Source organism: Cervus elaphus, chromosome 17 (genome assembly GCF_910594005.1).
Source record: "Cervus elaphus chromosome 17, mCerEla1.1, whole genome shotgun sequence".
NCBI lineage: Eukaryota > Metazoa > Chordata > Mammalia > Artiodactyla > Cervidae > Cervus > Cervus elaphus.
In genome coordinates this window covers 57,144,697-57,164,942 of record NC_057831.1, presented here as the reverse complement: position 1 = coordinate 57,164,942, position 20,246 = coordinate 57,144,697, and the positions used below count along the sequence as shown (strand labels likewise).

At 38.0% G+C, this 20,246-nt stretch overlaps 1 protein-coding gene across 3 annotated transcripts in view; it reads left to right on the top strand.

Moving 5' to 3' along the window:
* Positions 1-20,246, top strand: part of TMEM156 (transmembrane protein 156) — a 35,994-nt gene that overhangs the window by 6,799 nt on the left and 8,949 nt on the right. For all 3 annotated transcript variants that reach the window (XM_043871278.1, XM_043871277.1, XM_043871279.1), the window contains 4 exons: positions 6,020-6,289; positions 8,904-9,164; positions 12,580-12,699; positions 15,328-15,411. In XM_043871278.1, the coding sequence (XP_043727213.1) occupies positions 6,020-6,289; positions 8,904-9,164; positions 12,580-12,699; positions 15,328-15,411 (735 nt within the window). The remainder of the gene's footprint in view (positions 1-6,019; positions 6,290-8,903; positions 9,165-12,579; positions 12,700-15,327; positions 15,412-20,246) is intronic.

The window sequence follows — 20,246 nt, the reverse complement described above, 5'->3', positions numbered from 1 at the left end:
TATCTTAGTATCCAAACCTAACAAAGACAGTACAAAAAGGGGAACTTTACATCCAATCTCATTTATGATAGATTAAAAACCTTTAAACAAAACATTAAGAATCTGATTGCAGCAATGTATAAAAATGATCAAATTAGATTTATTCCTGGAAGGCAAGATTGAATTAGCATTAGAAAATCTAATAATGTAATTCACTATATTACCTGATTAAAGAAGAAAGCCTATATAATCATCTCAATACTTGCTGAAAGTGCACTCAATTAATATAGTCAACAGTCTTTATAATTCAAAACTCAGCAAACTAGGAATAGAAAAGAACCTTCTTAAAGTGAAATGGGATATCTAAAAATGATTATATATCAGTCTTGGTGATGAACATCATAAGTATTCTTCTTAAAAGATCAGGAGCAGACAAGGATGTCCAGTCTCAGAACTCCTATGCATCATGGTACTGGAGGCCCTAGTCAGTGAAGTAAGACAACCAAAAGAAATAAAACGTGTCAGGACTGAAAAGCAAGAAATGAAGTTGTAATTATTTGCAGTAAGTTAACGTATTTATGGGCTTCCTTAGTGGCTCAGTGGTAAAGAATCTGCCTACGAATGCAGGAGAAAAGGTTCAATCCCTGGGTCAGGAAGATCTCCCTGGAGAAGGGCATGGCAACCCACTCCAGTATTCTTGCCTGGAGAATCCCACGGACAGAGGAGCCTGGAGGGCTACAGTCCACGGGGTCACAAAGAGACAGACATGACTTAGCGACTGAGCACAAGCACGAAGCATACCTATATAGAAAATTCAAAAGATTTATAGGAAAAATTAAAATTAATAAGGATGTTTACAAAGTGATAAGAAATAAAATTTATATTCAAGAGTCAATTGTATCTCCATATACCGCTAACAAACAGAAAACATATTTCTTAAAAAATACTATTGGCAATAAAAACAAAAATTAAGGTACCTAGGAGGAAATCTAGCAAAAGATGTATGGGACCATGATGGTGAAAAGTTGGAAACTTTTTTAGAAGATTTCAAAGAAGACCTATAAAGTAGAGAGTAAGAAAGGAAGAAAAGAGTGATAGGAGTAACTCAGTATCATATCTTTCTTCTCCAATTGATTTTGAGATTCAAGTCAGAATCATAACTGGGTTTTTCACCCAACTTAATAAGCTGATTCTAAAATTTATTGGAAAGAACAAAGGATCAAGAATCACTAAGACATTCCCAAAGAAAATGAACAAGGTTAGGGGATTTTTCCTATGAGATATAAAGACTTCCCTGGTGGCTCAGGCGGTAAAGAATCCCCCTGCAATGTGGGAGACCTGGATTCCATCCCTCGGTCAGGAAGAGCCCCTGGAGAAGGGAATGGCAACCCACTCCGGTATTCTTGCCTGGAGAATCCCCATGGACAGAGGAGCCTGGAGGGCTACCGTCCACAGGGGGCCAAGAGTCAGACACGACTGAAGGGCTCAGCACAGCGCTCACAAAAGCTTCATAAAGCAAAGGTAATTAAGTCCTTCATGTGTCTTTGCCAAGATAGGAAAAACAAAATTTGGAACCCGGAAATACAGTCCTACATATGTACACAGATATTTGATAGATTATAGAGATGTCATTACAGATAGTGGGGGAAAGATAGACTACTTAATAATTGCTAGTACAATTGATTATCACATGTGGAAAATATTAATTTGGTCTCTTACTTCATACTGTCTTAATTCCAGCTAGATCAAGAACTTACACGTAAAAGGCAAAACTTCAAAACTTTCAGACGAAAATGTCGATGAAAATCTTTTTGAAAGAGAAAGATTTCTTAAGATGCAAAGCACAAATTGTAAAGAAAATGATAAATTTAAAACACTCAAATTAAGAGCTTCTTTTAACTAAAAGATCATAAAGAAAACGAATAAAAAAGGTACAAATGATGAGAAGATATCTCGATAAAAATGTAAATAACTTAAAATTTCAGAAAGTTTAAAAACTCATAAACATTAATAAGAAAATGAAAAACAACCTACCAGAAAAATAGAAAAAGTAGGAACTTTTAAACCATGATAAGATTCCATTTAACATTCTCCAAATTGTCAAAACTTGAAAAGCTCTGGCCAAGATATGTGTCAGTGAGAACCTTTACACACCGCAGGTGGGAGGATAAATTGGTACAACTTCTTTGTATAACGATTTGGCATTTTCTAGAAAAATCAAAGATGACCATACTGAATACCTGGCAATCCATTCAGTGTGCATGCTAGAGAAACGTCTGTAACTGCGTACTAGGAGATATGTTCATGAATATTCATAGTAGTGTATTTAAAAATAAACTTAATTGAGGTATAATTTATATATGATAAAATGTGCCACTTTTAAGTGTAAAGTTGAGGTTTGACAAATTTTTACAGCAGTGTAACTACCACCACAATTAAGGCATAAACCTTACCAACATCTCCAAGATGTCCCTCGTTCTCCTTTGTAAGAGAACCCTTCTCCCACTATCAATACTGTTTTCCATTTTCTAGAATTTCAAATAAATGGAATCACATTAGTATGTAGTCAGTTGTGTCTGGCTGTTTTCCCTTGGCCTAAAGCATTTGAGATTCTTCCATGTTGTTGTTCATATCAGTATATTCTTCCTTTTTGTTGCTGAGCAGTATTTCATTATGTGGATATGTCAGGAATTATTTATATATTCATGAGTTGTTGGTCTTTTGGGTTGGTCCCAGTTTTGGGCCATTATAAATTTTACAAGTGCCATGAAGCTTCATATACAGGCGTTTGTGTGGACATATGTTCTTGTTTCTCTCCTGTAGATTCCTAGGAGTAGAATTATTGGGTCATGTGCTAAGTGTATGGTTAACTTAAAGAACATAAATATCTTCCAAAGTGATTGTACTATTTTACATTCCTACCAACAACACATGAGAGTTATGGTTCAAAGCAATGTTATCCAGAACAACAAAAATAGAAACACCCCAAATAGTCAGAAGAATACATACATAAATTGTAGTATATTCTTTCAAAGATACCACAAATAATTAGTACCGCAATATGCAGCAACACCACTAAAACACATTAAACAAAAAAAGTGAGTCATAGGTGATACCTACAGTATAGTCCCTGTATGTGTATATAATTTGCTAATGAAACAATGTTACTTAGGAATATATACATTTTGGAAAGACTCTAAGATGAAGCAAAGGAGTGATAAACACATTTTCATGATGGTGTTAAAACTCTGGAAAAGGAGGAGTGTGTAGGGGTGGGAAAGGGTACTTCAGAGATGTTGCTAATGTTCTGCTTCTTAATCTGTGTAATAGATACATGGGTGTTCATTTATTTTTATTATTCTTCAACTGGAGCAATATATTTTATATTAATATATACTTATATATGATAAATATTTATAATAAAATTTCAAAAAGAAAAAGATAGTTTATGTTTTCTTTGCTTTTCTTTAAAAAGAAAAAATAATTGACTTGGCCTTTGTCCTATACTGTAACTTATTTTCCTAATTCTACTTAGTATTCTATATCATTACCTTGAGAAATTACATTCTTAGTACTAGAGTAATTCTGGTATGCATTTTTCTATCTCTGGAAGTGAGAATTTAGATGTCTGACTCACAGCAATATTAATAGCAGTAGTTAAATTCATAAATCCTTGTTTATGAAGATGAGATTATGACCTACCTAATAACAAAAATGATTGAGTAGAATTCATTTATTTCTTAAAATTATGCAGGGGAAGGATATGTCCTGTATTTATTTCTTTCCTAGTTGAATTATTTAAAACTAAGATTAGGAACCCATCATAAAATGACCTCATAGCCAAATAGAAAGGATATACCATCAATTCTAGAAAGCCCAGTTTGTCATTTATTGGATAAGAAGACTGCAATATTGACAGTAAAAATTTCTCTATCTCCCTTCTAAGTTATAAGAATATAAGTTCAAGAAGTTGAAAATTTCATAAGATGAAAAATATCAGTGAGGAAAATGGAAAGATGGCAAGAAATAAGTTTTTCATGTGTTTCAGTAATACAGAAAAGCCATAGACTACTGATTTGCATCAGATAGTGAATTCCTATCGTCTTACTGGGAAACTGTTATTGAAGACAGTTTTTTTTTTAATTAGTTATTAATTTGATTATAGCTTTGTTTACAAATATATTGAAACATAACAAAACTGCATATTTGAGTAAAGTACAATCTCTGCCTCCCAAAACTTTTATAGCAACTCAAGTATGAAATGTGTTTAAAGCTGGAAATTATCTGTGAAATATTACAGAAACAATTTCAAACACTGGTAAATGAGCCTTTATTAAATCATCAAAATATAATCATCAGTAATGAAACAATTATGAAATTATGATCAAAGTACAAATTCCACAAGTAAAAAAATGTGCCTTAATATCAATCAATAGTTTTGATTTCTTTTAAGTTTGAATCAGGATGTATTGACTAAGAGTAATCACTCTTAAAAATGAAGCAATTCTTTCATTGTGTTCCATATTATTTAGAAAATTTTAAAAATATATTTTGCCCCATATGATTATGAGAAATGGTAAAGAAAGACACATAAAGATGGAATTGAGCATGTCAGTTATTAATATTTTCTCATCCTAGTAAATAGCTGTTAAACTGAGAATATCTGAAAGAGAGGTTACCTATTCCTTAGTTCATCATTACTGCTACGTAGGGATTCCCAATTCTAACATGGTGAGCTTTAATTACTTTAAATTTTATTACTTTAATTAAATTTTAATCCATCATAAATAAAGGATAAATTTAAAATTTTTACTTTGGGATATGGGCTTGTATTTTAATAACATATGTTTCCATATGTATTGTATCATTTGATGCCACTATAACCCCATAAGATTAGCAGGATCTGGTTATTATCTCCACTTTGCTAATAAGAAAATGAGACTTGTGGAGATGAAGTGAATTATTCAAGCATCTCAGTTAACAACAGATATAGCTCTAGAGTCTTTGTCTTTTGCTTTAAAATCAGTCTTCTTTCTATTAGACCATTAATTCCATATCTGATACTTGTCTGCAGATAAAATATAAAAATTATGATATCATCTATTAAATTTCATCTTTGGAGATTCAAGTAGGTTGAATAATGGTTGCCCAAAGATATCAGGTGTCAATTCCTGGGAACCTATAAAAGTTACCTTATAAATAAAAAAGGTCTCTATAGATGTGGTTAATTTTAGGATCTTGAGATGGGGAGATTATCCTGCCATATCCAGGTGGGAGCTAAATCCAACCACAAGTTTCTGTATGAGAGAGGCGCACAGGGAGATTTGATACAGACAGAGGAGTAGAAGATGAAGATCTAGAGAAGAAGGCAATGTGACCATGAAAGCAGAGATGAGTGTTGTGGTCACAAGCAAAGGAATGCCAGCAGTCTCCCCAGACTGGAAGAGGTGCAAGAACAGATTCTTTCTTAGGGTCTTCAGAGGGAGTGTGGTCCTGCGGACATCTGAGTTTTAGACCAGTATAACTGTCACTGAACTTTTCACCTTCAGATCTGTAAAAGAATAAATTTCTGTTGTTTTAAGCCAGCAAGATTGTATTCATTTGTTACAGCAGCCTTCAGAAACTAGTAGAGATTCTGTTCAAGTTTTCCATTTCCTGTTCAACTCCATGCAATTCATGTGAGACTCTGTTTTGAAACAGATGGATTCAGAGGGAAATAGGTTTGTCCATTAAAACTTTCCTAGAAGAGAAAAGTGGTTAAAATGCTAGGATTTCCAAGAACTCCTCAACAAAGACTTCTCTGAAAATTAATAGGGGATGTTGACAAATTTTTAATAAGAAATATTTAGATATTTAGAGTAGATATTATTTAAATATCTAAATATTTAGAGTAGATATTATTGTTTCATGTGAAAACAAAGTCTTGCTGCTGATAAACTGAAATGTACTCATCTGCCTAAGATAACTGAGGAGCATATTGGGTATTTATCTGAATGCCAAAACCTCGAAATTTCATAGTCAAAATTTTTTTTCTTTGTAGGAAACATGTTGGAACTATCATGTCTGGAAGTGTATTTACAACAGAATTTCAGCTATTCATTCTTCTCTACAAATGCTTCTTTTGTGACCTTTCTGCAACCAATAGGAGAAACTCAGACTATTACGGGAATCTTTCTAAGTCACTCCAGCTTTCAAAACTTCACCAGGATTTGCCAAGATATCACAAGTGAACTCAGGACATGCTTTTCATGTTTGGCTTGTGAGTTCAAAGGAAACACTGATTTTATTTTTCAGGAACAAACATCAAAAGGTAAATTCGAAAGAAAAGTGAGAACAAAATTTATCAAGGATAAATAACCTTATTATGGGAAAAAAAAGTATTAATAACATATTCCAATTTTAAGTCCAGTGGCCCTGAAACACTCAGCTGTGTGGTGCTCAATGAATGACTTACAGGCTTTGGGACAGTAACTTGTTCTTGGTTTACTTTGATTTATCAAAAACAAAATATCCATTCTTAAAATACAATCAACATGCAGCTATAATCGATGTACATTTGATGGCTAAAGGATTATTTAGCATGCTGTCTTCAAAAGTACTGATAAAATTCTAAGTAAACTTGTAGAATCTTATTCTCATAGAAAATCATACTTGGATTCCCCAAGGAGTCACTGAATCCTCAATGCATTTGTACCTACTCCTGTCTAATATCCATCCACTGTATACGAATTGTCTTTTTACTTGTTTAACTATCCGCTGAGCCTCTCAAGGGCAGGAATCCTGTCTTTGTTCACTATATTTAATGTCTGAGCTGAGGCACTTAAAAGATATTTGTTTAATGAATGAATAAACAAATAAAAGAATAACTATGTATAATCCATAATATCTAACCAAACCTTGCATTTATTATCACTGAGAAATTAAATAATTAATTTACAGCTATAAAATATACTGGTGGCCCCAAGCCCAAGCATCAAATTTAGTGCTTCTACCTATTCAGTGAGATTGCTTGCTGGGTCCCCCCATACCGGCGTTTTTCCCATTCTTTCAAAATGGGAACAAAATTTCTTGGCATTGACTTGAGATAAAGTACAATAGGTAAGTCCTTTTTCTAAGAATCTGCCTATAGTACAGGAGACACAGGAGACAGTGATTTGATCCCTGGGAAGATCCCCTGGAGAAGGAAATGGCAATCCACTCCAGTATTCTTGCCTGGGAAATCCAATGGACAGAGGAGCCTGGCAGGCTACAGTCCACGGGGTCCCAAAGAATCAGACACGACTGAGCTACTGAGCACATATACACACATTCAAGCAGTACTGTAATGACTGCAGGCTTCTAGGTCAAATTCACCAGAAAGCAAATTGGGGAAACACCTTCATCACGACAGAGAACAATGAAGTGTTTTAAAAATTGGAAGCTCAGAGTCTACTTCTCTGTCTCCTTGAAAAGTAAGCAGTGCATTGATAAGTGATTCTAGTTACTATGGCTGTGTAGCAATCACCCCCAAACGGAGCGGCTCTAACAACAGCAAGCGTTTAACTTTTTTCTTTCTTCTTTCCTTCTTTTTTTTTCTGGGTCAGGAATTCAGAATGGGCATAATTGGGCATTTCTGGCTTGAAGCATTTCACACTGCTGGACTTAGACCGTGGCTGGAGCTAACGCAGGAGTGGGCTGGAGCAGCTACGGGCAAGCGGGGCATTTCTCTCTCTGCATGTAGTCTCAGAGTTTTTCTATGTGGTCTTTCTATTTGGGCTAGCTTGGCCTTCCTCACAGCATGGTGGCTTTAAGTCATTGTTACTTAGTGGCCCAAGGCTGCACCGTTAGGGATCCAAAAAACAAGGTAGAAATTGCTTTGTATTTTCTGGCCTTATAATACGATGTAATTTTCTCTGCATTTGATTGGTTACAAGCAGGTAAATCCTTCCACAGAAATTCAAGGGGAAAAGTATTGGACTTCATTTATTTATGGTGGAGTGGCAAAGTTTTAGGTTAACATGTGTGTTGCAGGTTGAATTCTATTGGAGTTCTAACCCCAGGATCTCAGAATGTGCCATTATTTGGAAATAGGGTTGTTGCAGATGGAAGCAGTTCAGTTTAGTGTGTTAGTTGCTCAGTCGTGTCTGACTCATCACCACCCTACCGTCTGCAGTCTGCCAGGCTCCTCTGTCCATGGAATTCTCCAGGCAAGAATACTCAAGTGGGTAACCATTCTCTTCTCTAAGGGATCTTCTCAACCCAAGGATTGAGCCTGTGTCTCCTGCATTGCAGGCAGATTCCTTACTGTATGAGCTACCAGGGAAACCCATGGATAAGGTCATTAGGGTGGGCCCTAATTCAATATGACTGGCATCCTGATTAAAAAAAATCGGGGGGGGGGGGGGGGACGGGGAATTTGAGAGCGATCAGGGTGATGTTCTATAAGACAAGGAATACTGAAAGCTGCCACCAAACCACCAGAAGCGAGAAGGGAAGCATGGACAGATTTTTCCTCAGAGCCTTCAGAAGGAAGCAACCTTGTCAACACTTGAATCTTGAAAGTGTAGCTTCCAGAACTGTGAGACGATACATTTCTGTTGTGTAAGTCCCCCAGTTGATGGTACTTTGTTATGACAACCCTAGCTAGTGTAATGTGGGATGGGAAATAATGCTGTGACCATTTTGGTAAATATAATCTGTCCCACAAGTCATCAGGGAAATGTTTTTTTTTCTTTGAGAGGCTCCAAGTGTATTTCAAACTCACCTGGTTTTCATACTCTTAAAAAAATGTAAGCACAGAAATTGTTACTTTTAGGCTGATAACTTCTTGTTTTTACTCTGTTCTTATTGTATAGGAAGAGATTTAGCTTTGAGTTGTCTGTGTTTTCTTACTACCTACTACTGTTTTTGTGTGTGTGAATAACATTTTCTTAATCTCTTTCTAGCTCTTATCATGAGAGGATCAATGGAAGTGAAGTCAAATGATTTTCACTCACCTTGTCAACATTTTAACTTCACTGTAACTCCTACCGTTGACCACCTGGAGGAATATAATCTTACCTGTAATCTAAAAACCCACACTAGAAGGTCAGCCATCGAGGAGGAAGATCCAACCGAGGCAACATCTGTAAACCATACTTGTAGAACTATGGAACACCCACATAATTGTATAAACATTTCTTTCCATTTAGAAATGGACGCAAAAAGTAAGTTTTTAAGGAAATTAGAGGGAAAAGGAGAGTAGAATACAGACACAAACTTAAGTAAGGGCTACTATGTAAGCTTCACTTTAAGTCCAATAGTTGAGGAATTTTATTGATGAAATAACAAGGCTGGAAAGAAGGTTAGCCCTTTTACCTGTTTATTTTTCTTTAAAAATGTGTTTTTTTTATGGAGCACAGCTGTACTCAGAGGCAAAGGGGGCATCTATGGGTTGTTATTTGAGGAACATTACAAAGACCCTCTGCCCTAGGATAAATTCTGGGAGTGCCTATTAGCTGTGTTTGAAGTAATACTATCACGCTTGTGTATTAAAGGGTGAGATTTCTTTTTAAATGTAAATATACATGTACATTGTGCTATGCTATTAAATTTTGAATCAATTTAACATGTCCTCTCTCAGAGCTGAGAAACAGACCTGAGAAAAAGGGATTTTTGATGGACTCCTGTGAAGATAGGTGGGGTATAGATTAAGCATTTTGAGTCACTGGAGGACTCCGAGGGAAAAGTAGGAGTCTGGAAGATAAAACTCACATATATATTAATTCTATTTAAGGTTTATTACCTTCCTAGTCACCCTATTCTGAATTAACACAATTGATTCTTTTTTAAATTAACTTTGATTGGGGTATAGTTACTTTACAATGTTGTGTTAGTATCTGCTATACAACAAAGCGAATCAGCCCTAACTATGCATATATCCCCTCCCATTTGGAATTCCCTTTCATTCAGGATGCCACAGTTCATTAAGTTCCCTATGCCATACATTATGTTCTTATTAGTGATTTTATACATAATGTCACAGTTGATCCTTACTGCTAAGCAAGGTGCCCTCCCTTGATCCGTAAACTCTACTCTTGAAGAGCATCTCATGATATAACCATTTAATGCGTGCTTGCTGTATGCCAAGCAGCATGCCAGGTCCTGAGGATACAGAGAAATGTAAATGGCCAAGTAAGTGTCATTGGTGTTAGCAGGTGCTATGTTAGAATAATTGACTCTGTTTTCTGATGTCCCAAATATATGGAAGTGTTTCAAATTGCCTTAGAATGCTTTTCTAAGGCTTTAATCATTTTAGAGGCCATTAAAAATATTATATTTATCTTAAAGCAAACACAAACATATGATACATATGCATTTTTAAAGTGAAACATAAGACTTCAAATAAATTTCTCCTGTGAGTTAGTTTGCCTGAGGCCCTACAGCCTCTGCATTTAGAGGGTACCTCAAGGTGTATGTGTAGGGAGGGTGGGAGAGGATCTGAGAAAATCTGAACAGATGGTAGGGGAATCAGGGTGGAGGTTCTGAAAAGGCCATATAGAGAAGGTGACTATGATGAAATCTGAAATATAGAGAGGTTTGGATGACAGATATTTAAAACATATTTCAATGTCCACTTATGTATCTATCTAGTTGCTTTTTATATTTTCTAAAACATTAAGAAGAAATAACCATTGCCATATTATTTTGAGAATTTTTGTGTTAATGGAAAATTCATAAATTCCAAAATGACGTAGTAATTGACAGCTTTTTTGGGTACATAGGTCAGGAAGTTATCAGTGGTATACAACTATGTAGTCTTGTACTTGGGAAAAAGTATACCTATCTTGCCATGTGTAGAAGAGTGGAAATTTATTTATGTTTTATTCTGCTGTAAAAAGACTAACTTGATCTCCTTTCGAAGTTCTATCTGCCAGTGGGCAGGGGAAGCTAAGTTTAGTTTAGTCTGGTAAATTTACTCTGAAACAATAATTTAATCTGTCTCTAGATTTTTTTTTCAGATGCCTATCCATTTCCCCTCGGTCCTCTCCAAGATGGTTCCAGGGATGGGGTTGGGGGCCACGTGGAGTGTAGGGAGACACACTCGTCTGTTCTCACCGGTAATTTGGTGGGTACACTGGCTCGCTTGGTCCCAACTGCGTACATTCTGCTATTGCAGTATGATGTTGGTGAATGCACAGTTCTTTTCTCATAGCTGATCATTGCCCAATGACACCTTGGTATTGGACCCACCTTGGCCTGCTGGTACTGTACATCTTCTATGCCAGTTAACTGCATGTTTTTACTTTGCTGAGTGAGGAATGCAAGTCTGGTTACTAAACAGCATGGAATGATACTAGGGAGGCTGAGTGCTGCCATCCAGTCAACCACTACCTGCTCCATTCAGCCTCTTCTTTAAATAAATGTTGACTATTTAATGGACAAACGCACATGGAGTGGAAGGGCCTGTGAAAGGGATACCCAGATCATGAGCCCCAGAAGGACAGTCACCCAAGGGTAAAAACAAGTTATATATCCTGCTAAAGTGAATAAGTACTACCTGTGATTTACATGCAAGGAAGAGGGTACATAGGTTGGTTTAGAATATCAGTAGGCAATGGTGTTTTGGACATAAGAAAGTCACTCTCCTTTAAGTTACTGATTCCAGGGTCTACTGGCCCGTGTGTATTTATGGGATGAAAGGAGATCTTGCTAAGCTATCACTGATGATGATTTTCCTTCCTTGTGCCTCGCTGTCATTTGAATGAACAATTTTCTTTTTTTAACCTGTGTCTTTATTCAATCTGGGCAAAGGTAACTACGTTTGAAACTAATGCCTGCACTTGATCTGATCATTGCCATGTGAGCCCCTGTGGAAAGAAGGTCTGATTAATCATCTACTCAGGCCTCTTACGGAGAAGGCAATGGCACCCCACTCCAGTACTCTTGCCTGGAAAATCCCATGGACAGAGGAGCCTGGTAGGCTGCAGTCCATGGGGTCACTAAGAGTCGGATACAACTGGGCGACTTCACTTTCACTTTTATTCATTGGAGAAGGAAATGGCAACCCACTCCAGTGTTCTTGCCTGGAGACTCCCAGGGACAGGGGAGCCTGGTGGGCTACCGTCTATGGGGTCACACAGAGTCGGACACGACTGAAGTGACTTAGCAGCAGCATCAGCAGCAGGCCTCTTACATGCCTCAATCCAGCCTCTTTCTTTGTCTTTCCCATTCTTCCCCATCCTCATCTTACTCATTGCATCTTTGATTTGAGGGAATGTTTTTTTGGCTGCTTGGCCCAGGGTCAAATTGTTAATCACAAGTGGCTCTGATGCTGGTATTCTTCTTGTGATTCCAACCTCGTGACAGCAAAACTAGCATCGACATAACCTGGAAGTGAAATTAATTCCCGAATTTTGAAACTATCAATAAGCGGATCCCTGGAAACCACTTGGCCACGTTTCTTAATTTAGTATGTTAGAAAAGAACTCAGGAAAGCAGGTGATCCTGTGACTGTGATGGTTATGTATTCAATTTCTCAGTTGTGGACAGGATATACTGTAGAATCCAGCTGTATCACTGTGGTGCCTCTTATCTGCTGCATCCCATTTTACTGTATTTTTGCTACATTTTTCTTTGCAGATTCTATCTGTTCCATGAAGATCACTTGGTATGTTCTAATTCTATTAGTCTGTATAGTTTTGCTCATCTTCATTATCCGCAAAATACTTGAAGGCCACAGAAGAGTGCAGAAGTGGCAGAGTAAGTACTGAAAAATTCATTATTTGGGATAATTTATCTAGTGTCCAGAAGTCCCTAATCTTATCTGTAGATTCCATTTCTTTTTTTTTTTTTTGGTTCAATTTAGCACTTACTGGGCATCTGTGTGTTTAAGTGGTGATTCTGGGTAACTCAAGGGACATAAATATAGATAAGACAGGTGCCAGCACTCACGGAGTTTCCTGTGTTTTTCTCCAGCCCAGACAGGTGGTTAGGAGGAGGAGGAAAGGCTGGGTTAATTAGAAGGAATTGGTGGACTGGAGATTGAGCAGAGCTTGGTGTAAGTGAGGCAGAAGAGGGGTAGAGAAATAGGGAATGGTGATAAAGGATTTCAGAATTGGAGGTCTTGAGCTGTAGGCTCTAGGTGATGAGCATGAGCAAGAGTCAATCTATAATAAGTGTGGGGGAGAAAGTAGATTTTTGACTGTGAAGCACTAAGATGTGTAGTTGGAAATAAGGATAGTAGGGATGATATTTAAAAAGAATTAACAACTGATTATGACAAGGACATCTACTTATCAGAACGGACATTGACTGTCAATTACTGTTGCAGTCCTATGGTGTGTACCCATGTACATACTGGCTGAATATTAAACCTGATGAGTAGTTGGTCTCTTAAACATAGTATAAAATGTATCAGTACAAGATTAGGCTTTGGAGACAGGTACTTAGGTTAGAATCCTAGTGCTACTACTTACTACTTATGTGACTTTGTGAAAATTACTTACCATGGTTGAGTGTTCCTTTCCGCCTCTGTAAACCGAGATTAATCACCGTTCTTACACAGGGTTGAGGTAAGGATTGAACTAAAGAGACTACATAAGAAGTAGTTCTCAATAAAGGATAGTAGTATTGTGCTGAGTGTAGTATTTCCCAAAACTCTTGTGTTCTTTACCAGGCAAGGCCATGTTAGTAGGCAGAGCAAATGGTTGCCTCTAGGTCTGAGTGCAAGTGTCATTATTTTGGCTAAATGTTTGTTGGAGATATTTCTGAGGACAGTTTCATATCGTCTTGTTATCAGTACATTAGTATATGAGGTCCTAAACACATAATAATAATGTGGTCATATTATTATTATTACTGACCAATAATATATGGTCAGTAATATCATCAGTATTCTTCATTTGTAGAATAAACATTTGCAGAGCATTCCCATGAGCTTTTTTTTTTTTTAACTAGATTCTCAAAGTGTACAGACAGGACATGTTCTATTTCTTTTATTTTAAAGATGAAAAACACCTCTGAGGCTCAGAGAGATTAAGTGTGTTGTCCAAAGTAATACAGTAATAAAATAACAGAATTAGAATTAAGACCCAGGGTCTTTCTAGTTTTTATTACTTTAAATATTTTTTATTATTTTAAATAAATGTGTGTCATTTGCAATAGTGCATAGTTTTGAGTTTCTTGATCTATTTTTCTATGAATGGTTCAGTTCAGTTCAGTCACTCAGTCGTTTCTGACTCTTTGAGACCCCATGAACCGCAGCATGCCAGGCCTCCCTGTCCATTACCAACTCCCAGAGTCCACCCAAACCCATGTCCATTGAGTCAGTTATGCCATCCAACCATCTCAATCTATGTCGCCCCCTTCTCCTCCTGCCCTCAATCTTTCCCAGCATCAGGGTCTTTTCCAATGAGTCAGTTCTTTGCATCAGGTGCCCAAAGTATTGGAGTTTCAGCTTCAACATCAGTCCTTCCAATGAACACACAGGACTGATCTCCTTTAGAATAGACTAGTTGGATCTCCTTGCAGTCCAAGGGACTCTCAAGAGTCTTCTCCAACACCACAGTTCAAAAGCATCAATTCTTCTGTGCTCAGCTTTCTTTATAGTCCAACTCTCACATCCGTACATGAGCACTGGAAAAACCATAGCCTTGACTAGATGGACCTTTGTTGACAAAGTAATGTCTCTGCTTTTTAATATGCTGTCTAGGTTGGTCATAACTTTCCTTTCAAGGAGTAAGCGTCTTTTAATTTCATGGCTGCAATCACCGTCTGCAGTGATTTTGGAGCCCAGAAAGATAAAGTCAGCCACTGTTTCCACTGTTTCCTCATCTATTTGCCATGAAGTGATGGGACTGGATGCCATGATCTTAGTTTTCTGAATGTTTAGCTTTAAGCCAACTTACATATTAGAAAAGAGAGAGATAGAAGCCAGACAGAGAAAATGTCTAGAAAGAGATCAATAGTGGGGAGTGACATTATATTTTTAGGAACATCTACCTAAATGACAGGATTACTGGCTTTCAAAAGCTTGCCTTGCAAATCCAACATATGAAGTAGTGAAAATTATCATGCCATTTAGGACATTAAATATTAAATATATGTCAAATATTCTGTATATCATATCTATTATACATAAAAAAATAATATTCTGCATATAAGAATAGATGCACAATGGCATTTATGGCAGTGGAGAAGCTGTTGGTTTTAGAAAGTATCTACTTGTTAATGGAAAATAACAATAAGAAAAAGCTCAATGTCTTATTACTCCAGGCTCTTCTATGAATGGCCCATTTTCCTTGGTAATCCTTGGAACCAACATGGGGAATATATATTAAGAATATGCTTGCTTATCATCTAAATATTTAATATCTTTTCTTGGAATAGGTCATAAATACAAACCTACATCTGTCCTCTTACGAGGAAGTGATTCTGAGAAACTACGAACATTGAACGTGCGGGTTATTCCAGGTGAGTTCTGTGATATCCAGACAGAGAACTGCCAATGAAATTCCAATGCGTCACCATTTAACCATAGACACAAGATCAAGTGATCTGAGCTCATTTAAATTAGTCTTGTAGCTGAAAGAAAGTAGCCATGAGCAAATGAAATCCAGTTTAATGTGTCTTATTATCAGGGGACAGTTATGATAAAAACTACCTCCTTAAATAATGGCAAGTTGGCTTAATTGGCAAGAAGAAATTCATGTGAGTCGGCAGAGGAGAGAAAGCAATAAGGAATAAGCCTCAGGTTTATTTTTAAATGAGACAAGATACCATTATTCCTTGGAATTGCAAGAAGTAATTGCAGAGTGGGCATGGTTTTGCTGGAGCCTTCACTTAGCAGAGGGTGTCATTGTACAAAGAGAACGTCTAATAGCCCCAATTAAAAAGTCCCCTGTCCTCTCCTGAGAGCTAGAAACGGAATAAGGGAAACCTAATTAGAGCAGCTGAGGGGGCTGTGCGCACAGATGCTGTGGTTCGATCTCATTCTTCTAATTGTGAAGCCTCTTTCTGAATTCAAATTGTCAAACCATACTAAAGAGAGCGAGCGAGAATACAACATGGGCAGAACTTCTTCATCAGGGAGAAACAATGTCCTCGACTCAGAAAACCACAGAGTTACAACTGGTGTTACCACGGCTCCTGGGGCACAGCCAGGGAGCAGGCGCCTTCACATTTTGTGAGAAGTTAGAGAAGGAAGCTTCATGTCTGCTGTGTAAACAATTTTCAAAAACGAAACCAAAGCCCGAGCCCTCACTACAGCTACATTTGTAACCACATGGAGATTTGCACAGCATTTCACTGGAAAGTATGCTCTGGGAACTTTCTTAGCTTTTTAAACTGGGAGGTACTCAGAGCCCTAATTTGAGGGAAAAAAACTGGGTTGGGTGCCCCTAAAGAGCTCAATTAAAAAGAAACTTAGACTTTTTACTCTCACCATTAGCAGTAAAATGGTTAACCTATGGCGAATAAGAAGCATTAGCTAAGTCATCATTTGACATCAGCAACGTACATGAACTTGGGCAAACTCCAGGTGATGTTGAGGGACAGGCAGGCCTGGCATGCAGCAGTCCATGGGGTTGCAAAGAGCCAGACAGGGCTGGGTGACTTGGGCAACAACAACAAAAATGAGGGGAAGTTGGATGAAAACTGCATGCGGTCAGTGCCAGTTTTGTTTGATGAATGAAATAGATAACATAGGGTGGTTTCAAATGGCAGAAGCAATGTCTATTTGTGGTATAGCCTCTGCTTGCCCTTCTCACCCAATGCCTGTGCCTGCCATTCGTGGGCCAGGCATGTTTTAACCTAGTACCTCTGGGCTTTGGGTTGACTTAGAAATTCTGGTACTTTCTCATTTTAAGTCATAATTCTGAGCCCTGTAGCCTTGCCTGAGAAAAAGTCAGTAGTTCCCCTGTCAACCCATATAATCGGGGGAAGCACAAATTTAAAGTACTAGCTAACCACAGACTCACCTCACAGGTTCTATTTATGAGCCTGTGATTTTCATGCACCAGAGAAATCTGCCTCGGCCATCCTTTCCCTTTAATGGTTCTCATTAAAAATCCTCTGACTTTATTACCAGGCATATAATATTAATGTTTAGAGTGGGCCAAGGGGTGATGGCCTTTTTTAAAAACAAGAGGTCTTTGGAAGCTTAGCATCTTAAAGGGAGGAAGAAGCAGATGCTTTCTTGTTATAAATATTCCTTTAACCGAAATGCAGTTTTCCCCCTCCCATGATAAGTTGCTCTTTCTGAGAGAGAAATGGGAAGGAAATAACGTCTCCCCCGAGTGCTGTTTCTAAGGCCTCTCTTTGTAATGATGGATGATCGGCAACAGTGAGAATCTAAGGGAAAAAATGTGCCAGCATGATCCTCTGGAGAAGCAGTAACATGAGTGAAAAAGAAAAAAAAAATGTAGTTCAGAGAGAGCAGTGACTATAGTCACATTCAGCAGAGCAGCTTGCTGTCAGCCCTGCCTGTATGTTCCAGAAGGTCCCTTCAGTTGTTCATGTATTACAAAGTAAGTATTGTGATACACATACACACCGAGATATAGATAGCCCACACCCTCAAGAAGATGAGAGAAATAACACCCTCGCACTGCACGGGGCCTGGCACGTGCTGGGGGCACAGTGAACACAGGTGAAATAAATAAGCCTCATTGCTATAGAAAGAGCAGTCATACAGAATCAATTCTCAAGCTTCTATGTGTCTCTGATATTTTCTCCCTTGCTTGGGGGAAGTGTGATGCCTTCTGTTGTCTGCCTTGGCATTCATCTATTTTACATTTCATTCACTTGACTATATTCTTTTCACACAGGTGATGACTCTGTCTTATTCATCTTTGGATTCTTGTCCCTAGCCTAGTATCTGGCATGTAGTTCATGCACAGTAAAAGCTTATTAAATTGCACAAACCCTAAGGGGAAATGAGTGTAGAATAAAAGGAGCAGTTGAATGAAAAATGAACCTTGGGGGTGGGGAAAGGTGAAAACAAATGGAGAGACGGAGTGATCGAGGGAACATAATTTCGTTTCATTAAAGAACATAAAATGTACTTTGTAGAATTGCTAAGGATATCAAAGGATAATAAAAAAACATTTTGAAGAAATTTTGAGAACCATGCAAAAGTAACTTGGAGATTCATCCATAAAAACAGTGCTTAATGAGTTGACTGCCTTGGGAGATGAAGGCCAGGGTAATGTATCTGAATCATGGATGCAGACAATAGAAACCAACTTGGCTGATTTGGCAGAAGGGAAATCTATGGGAAAACCAGTAGAGAACCTATGGAAGCAACAAGAACATTAGGGAATCTAAGCTTGTGTAGGAGTTGAGGGAGGACAGGCTGCCAAAACACAGCTGGTGTTCCCTATAGGAATGGTCTGTTGAGAATGCCTCTGCTGATAGAGCTCCCCTTTGACCACCTTGCCGCTCTCCATCACTGTCCAGGATTACAAGCCCCACGGAGGGGTATCTGGTTGGCTGAATGAAGGCACAGACTGGTACTCTGGGTACCAGGAGGCAGGGAGAGGGGATGCCTGCCCCTCTAACTTCCTGCATACTTGAGAGTGCCCCTGAGATGGCCACATACTGGACAGCCAACAAATAAATATCTACGCACACGACAGCAGGTTCCTAGGAGTTGAGCCTCCTCCACTGCATGGGTCGGCCAAGGGAGTTCTATCATCTCTTTCCACACTATGTCTATCAAAAATGGTCAGATCTGTAAAACTTCAAAATTCTTCACTTTCAAATATTCCACCAAAATATACTGAACACTTACTCTGGGCCAGAAATGGTGCTAAGCATCGCCGACACAGTGGTCGTACCAGAGAGCAGTCTCTACCTTCACAGAGCTGAGGCCACCATTCAGGAGTTTCAACCCCTGGTTCCTTAGGAAGAAGGGGAGCGAATTAAACTATACAAACTCAGTAACCCCCTTGATGTGCACAGTACTCTCACACACATCATTTTGTACCATTTCATAAGAACCTCACTTTTTTTCCCTGATGAGAAAAACTGAAGGTAAGAGAGTTTAAAGTAACTGACCCACTGCCAGATCCTAGCAGGGCCAGGGTTCAGACTCGGTTCTAACCAGTGGTTGCAATTTCCAGCACATCACTTAATGGCAATGATGAACCGGGAAGTTTACTGCTGGTTCAGATCAAAACTCTTCTCAGTCTTTAGATGTAAAACAGCTAGAAACCGAGATGAAACATTTTCTCTATAATGTAGCAGGATCTTGTGTGAGACAGTGTGAGTCATCCTCAAAGTAACATTTCAGCATTGACAGTTAATGTGGGTGGGTTCTGAAGAACCACAAAGCAAAGAAAATGGAATTTTATCATGAATGAGAATTGCTAAATGCCAAAAGGAGGCAGATGACCTTATAATATATATTACTCCCAGATAAAGCTGATGGCAGTGTAAAATTATAATTTGCAACATGTTTAAGGCCAGTATAAAGATAAAGCAGGTTTCAATTTTATGCAGAAGATAAATTACTGGTACCAGATGTCCAGCAACCAAGCAAGATAACATGAAAATTTAATTTTTACTTGCTTAACTATAATATTTATGACTCTTAAAATACAGATTTGGGTTCATAAAACAGTAAAGGTTATAGCCATTTGCTTGGTTACAGAATAGATCAAGAAGCAGAGGGTGACTCTACATGTAGGAGGAAATTCGTAAGAGTGAAGAATCCATAGGCTAAATAAGATGATTTACTCCAATCACTGAATGACTTTATGTGACAGCCATTTGTGCCAGGTCTGGAAAAAACGGTAAAACATTTTGCAGATAAATATCTTCATCTTTGCAAAAACTTTCCCTGCCTGACCCATCCTACCCCCACTTGCCACCTCCCTTGCAAACCTTCCCCTTTCCCACCCTGCCTTTGTCTGATTAACTCCAACCCTGCCTTTAGTTAATCTTGTTAATCTTGGCTTAACTAACCCTTTTCTCAGGGAAGTGTCTCAGATTTGGTGGACCAAGTAAGCTACACCCTCATAACATATCTTTCTTTTTTTTTTTTTCCTTTTTAAAATTTATTTATTTTTTTTTATTTTTATTTTTTTAATTAGTTGGAGGCTAATTACTTCACAACATTTCAGTGGGTTTTGTCATACATTGACATGAATCAGCCATGGAGTTACACGTATTCCCCATCCCGATCCCCCCTCCCACCTCCCTCTCCACCCAATTCCTCTGGGTCTTCCCAGTGCACCAGGCCCGAGCACTTCTCTCCATATCTTTCTTTGAGGCAATTATCACTGTTGTTCTTTTATGTTTCCGTT